General features: G+C 40.0%; 1 protein-coding gene and 1 long non-coding RNA gene across 2 annotated transcripts; one reads left to right on the top strand and one right to left on the bottom strand.

Annotated features, from left to right (window-relative positions):
* The first annotated feature begins 2,104 nt into the window (after window positions 1-2,104).
* Window positions 2,105-3,914, top strand: LOC130499676 (uncharacterized). The gene is made up of 6 exons (XR_008938563.1): window positions 2,105-2,505; window positions 2,619-2,692; window positions 2,775-2,907; window positions 3,008-3,127; window positions 3,406-3,473; window positions 3,624-3,914. It is a non-coding gene; the product is annotated as an uncharacterized LOC130499676 (long non-coding RNA).
* Window positions 3,915-4,344: 430 nt separating this feature from the next.
* Window positions 4,345-5,686, bottom strand: LOC130499675 (UPF0496 protein At5g66670-like). Its single transcript, XM_056994000.1, has one exon. The coding sequence runs from the start codon at window positions 5,466-5,468 to the stop codon at window positions 4,692-4,694; it is 777 nt and encodes a 258-aa protein (XP_056849980.1). The 5' UTR covers window positions 5,469-5,686; the 3' UTR covers window positions 4,345-4,691.
* Window positions 5,687-6,639: the final 953 nt, after the last annotated feature.

Below are 6,639 nucleotides of genomic sequence, written 5' to 3'. Positions count from 1 at the left end.
AGTTCGGATTGTTTTGACTTGTTTCTCAAACTGTTTTTCAGCCATAACACAGAAGTTCTTGATCAAGTCTTTAACTTCTGATTTTTCTAACATGAGGTAAGTCCACACAGCACGAGAGTAGTCATCAACAATGGTAAGGAAGTAAGTAGCACCACACGAAGATAAGGTTCTATAAGGACCCCAAATGTCACAATGAATCAAAGAAAAAGGCTCCAAAGCTTTATTAGAACTATCAGGAAAAACTGATCGTGTTTGTTTAGCACGAAAACAAATATCACATGAGTGAGAATCCTTAACACCAACTTTTAAACTAGAAAACATAGGTAATGTAGAAAGCACTTTGTAGGATGGGTGACCAAGTCTTCGATGCCATAGAACACTAGGAGAGACACCTTTCGCAGACGATTGATGAGCTCGAGCAACTTTGACACCTTTGAAGTAGTATACCCCGTCTCTCTCTTCACCGGCTCCAATCAGGGTCCTCGTAAAACGGTCCTGTAAAACACATATGGTGTCAGTAAATATTGCAATACAGCCGGTTTGCTTTAGTAATTTCGAAACTGAAATCAGGGTGCAGTTAAAATTTGGCACAAAAAGAACATTAGTAAGAATGTAGTTTTTGGTTAGATGTATTTGGCCAAGTTTAGTAGCACGCGAGGCAGTGCCATCTGGGAACGTAACGGCAGAAGGTATGATATCAATGACATCTCGTAGTAGAGACAAGTCGCCTGTCATATGGTGAGAAGCACCAGTATCGATAATAACATCAGAAAGATCAGTTTTACCAGACAAGCGATCAGTGGAGAGTTGAGATTGCTGTGACTGGAGCAGGCTTATGAGTGCCGAGATTTGATCAGTTGTAGAGGTAGAGGGAGCACTGACAGATGTAGAAGCAGCATTAAATCGACCACGTCCACGACCACTGGAGTTAGATGATCGTCCTCCACGTCCCCTTGAACCAGATGTATTACGAGGGGAGTTGCGTTGCTGTTCCAGGAACCATTCCGGGTAACCATGTAGGAGGAAGCATTCAGAAGCTTCGTTTCCTGTATGTTTGCAATGAGTGCAAGACCGAGCAGGATCACGATTCCGATTTGCAACAGCCGAGGCAGTTATAGACGTAGGAGCAGAGGAGAGGTCTGATTTGATTGAGAATCCGATTGCATCTTGTTTGATATCAGCAGATCGCATGTTGTTGATGTTCTGCTCAGCTCGAATGACTCTGGAGTAGACGACGTTTAAACCAGGAAGCGGATCCTCATCAATGATTTGAGATCGAATTGAGTTGAATCTCACATCATCAAGACCAAAAAGGAACTTGTGAACTTTAGAGTCTTCTCGTTCTTTTTCAAGTTCAGTAGCAGCATCGCAGGTACAAGAATACAGTCGGCTTAAAGGTTTGAATTTCTTCCCATAATTTGGATAAGCGACCATAGTATTCCAGAACAGACTCTCCGTTCTGTTTGCATCTAGTTATTTCATCCTCAAGTAGGTGCTTGCGGACTGCGTTCTTGATGGAGAACCTGCTTTTGAGAGATTTCCAAAGCTGCAGAGCATCTTGAACGTGACTTACGGTGGATCGGACTGGAGGATCAATCGACGTGCGCATCCATCCAACGATCATAGAGTTTGCAGAGGTCCAACGAGCTAGGTCAGGGTTCGTCGAAGGCTTAGCAATCGACCCATCGAGGAAGCCAATCTTTTGTTTAGCCTGCAACGAGTTCCAGAACTCAGTTGCCCACTCTGAATAGTTATCTCTTTTGAGAATCACCGGTGTAATTAGAGCACCAGGATTATCTGAAGTATGTAGATTGTAAGGACTCCAAGTAGTAGTAGTAGATTCTATCGCACTAGACGATACAGATGAGGTAGTAGAAGATGTAGAGGAGCTCGTACACTACAAGGAAAGAGGGTAAAGATAGCATAAGAAGATAGCGTTTTAGCCTAAAATGCTATCTTTTAACTTGATCCGTTTTTTAAGATAGCGTTTTCAAATATCTATGCTATGGTTTATTTTTTCGGATTCCTAAATATATTGAAAACGCTATCTATATTCTAGGCGGAAAATTTTTCGATTTCCCGCTAAGTACTTAGCGAAAAAATGAATTCTTCGACTTGTTTCCACAAATAAAACAAAAAAAAAGTAAAAAAAGAAAAAACAATCTTATTAGGTTTTTCTCTCATCGATCGATCTCTTCTCTCTTCCTCTTCTCAGATCTCCCATTTACAGACAAAAAAAAATCTAGAAACAGATCGTCTGATGCATCGGCGCCTTCGTCATCGTGACTTCTCGTCTTTTCTCTGTCGTCGTTTCTCCTCGTTTCCATCCTCCCATTTACTCGTCTCCGTCACAACCTCGCTCTCTCTCTGCTCTCTTGTCTCCGGTGGCAAGGCGGAGCTTCGTCGAAGGCGGCAGCGAAGCTTCTGATTTTCTCAAAGAGTTTCTCAGCCGCTGTGGCGACTCTCTTCCCTTATCGACCGTGATGAGCTCTCTCATCCCTCAGTGTATTTGACTTCTCTTGTCTTCTCAATCTTATCCTTTCAACTTCTCTCTCCTTCATGAAGTCACCGATCTGAAACTCACAAGAACAAGGTCTCTCTCTCTTCATCTTGTCTAGGTTGAGACGGAGAGAACAGATCCGGAGGTGGAGAGAAAGATCCGGAGACTGTGTGAAATTGGAGAATGAACAAAGTCTTTCTCTCTTTGTCTCGTCTCTATCTTTCCCTCTCTTTCTCTCCTTTGAATCTGATATTGATTTGGTTTTTTGGTAAAGTAAATTGGAGGATGCACAAGAGGCTTGACTATGGAGGGGACAAGGCATGGTCTCGGCGGCAATGGTGCAAGGCGTGGTCTCGAAGCCAGGGTATGAGATTGGATTTTCAGGAGTAATAGAGCTTGTTAAGGAGGTGAGGAACCACTGAACTTGCCGTATATTGCTTTTCACAGAACCTTCATTGTCTTGTTTTCGGTTACTTCTATGTCTTGATTGTGTTTGTGTGTTACTAGTTCAGTGACGAGGTTAAAGAGCAAGAAAGTTTGCACCTTTGGATGAATCTCGAACTGATCAAAACACTGGCTTGTTATGCTCCGCTTCTCTGCGGTTTCTCTCTGTTTCTTTTTCCTTGTGTATGTCTCTTTTTAAATTTCTTAACTTTTTCTCTGTTTTTTGTGAAATCAAAGTGTCTGGGTCTCATAAAAAAGCAAGTTTTTAATGCTCTGAGTTGTCTCAAGTTCCCTTTATGTTTCTGTAAAAGATTCGAACTGTTTTGGAGGTTTTGCTGTTGTGAGGTTTGTTCCTAAGGCCTGGCTTTTTCTGGGTTTTTTGTTTGGTCAAGTTTTGAGAATCTTCTTGTAGCTTCTTTAGTTTGTTTCATATCCTTTCTGATTTTTTTGTGTGTTTGCAGGTTAAGTTCTTAGTTAAAGGAGGAACTATATAAACAGATGTCTACACTTCAAGATATCGGTGTATCAGGTGCTGTTTCAACAACCTCTACTACTTTCTCTGTTATTGATTCATCTTGTTTGTTTGCTTCCGTTTCTTTCTCTTTTGATTCTGTATCAGATTCTTTCAAAGTGTCTTCGCTCTGGACATCTTGATATATTTGTGATGGTCTATGTTCAGGATCGGATAGTTTCTCCACCTGAAGCTTCGAAGTTGGCCGCAAAGTACACAGGAGAAGGGTTTAAAACCCTGAAGCTCAAGGTGGGGAAGAACCTTAAGGTCGACATATATGTTCTCCAGAGACTTAGCTTTAGGTTTTATATTTTTGGTGGTCATGGCGATGATGGTGAAGACTTAGCTTTAGGTTTATGTTTTTAGGTTTATGTTTGGTTTAGTTATGGTTTAGATTTTTGGTTTTGTTTTTGGTTATTTTGTAAACAATTTCGATATATAAAATTCTTTTAAAAATATTAATTTTTTTTTTTTATAATTTTTTTTATTTTATAACTACTTTATCACAGCAATTATAATCTGCTATTATAAGTTATATAATTGCATAAGAAACAAAACGCTATTGAAATAATGCTTTAAAATACCATACAAAAAAACGCTATCTAAAGTGCCCGAGAAAAGATTGCGAGGGAAGATACAGCGTTCGCGATAACGCTGTGCCATCTTCTAATAGCGTTTTCGTCATGCTATATATGAGACGTTTTCTTGTAGTGGTAGTTGACGCCATGGAAATAGGTCAAGAACGATTTTTAAAAAAAGAAAATTAGGGTTGCGGAAGCAGAGAGATCAAGGATTGTTCCTTGGCTCTGATACCATAAAATATAATGTAATCTCTTGTTGTTATTCTTGTACGATGTTATGTATATATACAAGAAGGATCTCCTAACTATTAGGGGATAACTACAGAAGATAAATACAATACAAATAGTTATCTTTATCTACAAGTTATGTCTTTATCTCTATAGGGTCCTCTCGTACAACCGCTTGGATGTAGACAAGGGAGTTGCGTATGATGTAGTGCCTAGCAGCCTTCTGACATTTAGATTTGGGAAGTTGTTAACGATTCGAAAAAAGAGCATTTTGATGAGCTTGATTTCAGGGAGACCCTATTTCTGCAGAGACAATTTCTACTTGAAGTTTGTTTTGACTTAACATCACATGCATCAATGGCAGTCCCAAGTTATAATAATGTTCTTTGTGGACTGATGGCATTCCATTTGGTTTCTGAGACGGGTTTCATTGTTTATTGGCAGTATTGAACGCCAACGGAGGTACGAATGCTATGCATACGTAAGTCTCTACGGCCATAAAAGTCAAAGCCGCAGAAGCGTAAAGAATAGCCACCAGTCTCCTCCTTCTCTTTAATTTCGCCTTTTTTTTATCAATCTTCACCAGCAGCTCATGGATCTTCTTTAAAAGCACAAGGTGCTCCGAGCGTACAGATTCCAACTGATTCTTATACTCGTCACCAAAAGGATCGCCCATAGCTTTAACCTTGTTCAGCTCCACTAACGTTTCGGCGTACTTCTTCTTCTTCTTCAGGTTTCCTTCAAAATCCGTGTCGTCCATCGACTCTTTTTCAAACTTTTTGATCGCAACTTTAACGATCAAAAAGCTTAATTTTGCTTTCTTGGTGCACTTCTCCACGGTATTAAATAGATCTAAAGTTTTCGTGGAACTCTCATAATAGAGGTCAACCAAAGACCTTAGTTCTTCGTTCTCCAATACATCTTTGCTGGCGGTAATTTCCTCGGCCATATCTTCGTTCATTTCAACTAGAAACCCGCACAGCGACTTGACTGAGTTTAGGGAATAATTTTCAGTTTTGCCTCCTGCAGCGAGCTCGCTCTTCAATTTGTTGAATCGTTGCTCAAACAAAGAACCATATGATTTGAGCTTTGGATCTTCTTCACAAGCAGTTGTGTAAGCATTCTGGTTTTGTTTGTTGGTTCCATCTTTATCGGAACTCCAGTATTTCGACAGTAGTCCACAGACTATTCCAACAGCCGCCATTGACCTTATACTTGAGCTAATCTGGAAAGGAAAAAAAAAAGAGATTCAAGAAAACTCACAGAACCGTTCTTACCGTTTTGTCCTAAGCAGATACAAATTTATTTTATTTTTGTTCAATGTTTTCTAGAACTAATTTATTTTTGTTCACAGTTTGAACTTTCAAACATTTTTTTTTCTGAAAAGACAAATTAATTCATTACTACTTATTCATTTGTTCTAAGCATTTAAAACATATACGTATCTCCAATCAATAAGTCTTTTTTTCTCTTTTTTTTTGAAATCTGTTTCATATGATCGAAAAAAATATTACGGATATCTCATTGATTCTGGGGTCTACAGAGCTTGCTGTTGTAAAAAACGAAGAGGAGGCCCTAAAACCTGTGATGGAAGCAGTCCTTTGCGAAGTGGATGCGTTTGCTACGGCAATCAAGGAAGTTGGTGAAGCTGTGGCTACGTGTAGCACATGTGTAGCTTCGGGGAAAGTACAAGTTCTGGAACACATAACCAACTAAATGTCATCGAAAGGGAAGAAGCAAACTACCCAATGTATTTAGACTTTTATATTTATGTTTGAAGTGTGCGAAACTCGTATTTTATGTGTGAGTCATAATGTAATATCCCGAATTGTGATATGTGAAAGGGCTTAAAAGAATTGATTTGACTACCTATATCACCAAAGTCGACTTACCTTTTCTGTCATACATCCGTTTAGAACTCTAGAGTTAAACGTGTTTGGGCTGGAGTAGTGAAAGGATGGGTGACCTATTGGGAAATAATTTGCGAGACAGTGCGAGTGAGGTCAAAGTACGGTCAGGGTCAGTGATTGCAGGGGCACTAAATAATGATTTCGAGCCTTTGGAAAAATTAACGGATCGACCGTTAGATGGGATGGGGTTACGGGACGAGTGAGCGGGCGTGGGTGGCCCATTAGCCGTGAACGGTCGGAGCGTTACAAGTGGTATCAGAGCGGGATAGCCATCTCGAATCTGACCTGAGAGACATCTTGACACATGTCGTGGGGCGCAACGAAGACGTTGCGTTCTTTGAGAGGGGATGAATTATAACATCCCGAGTTGTGATATGTAAAAGAGAATTGATTTAGCTACCTATCTCGCTAAAGTTTATTTACCTTTCCGTCACATATCCGTTTATAACTCCAGAGTTAAGCGTG

This window comes from Raphanus sativus, chromosome 9 (genome assembly GCF_000801105.2).
Source record: "Raphanus sativus cultivar WK10039 chromosome 9, ASM80110v3, whole genome shotgun sequence".
Classification (NCBI taxonomy): domain Eukaryota; kingdom Viridiplantae; phylum Streptophyta; class Magnoliopsida; order Brassicales; family Brassicaceae; genus Raphanus; species Raphanus sativus.
The sequence above is the reverse complement of the archived record's forward strand: the minus strand, read 5'-3'. Positions and strand labels throughout refer to the sequence as shown.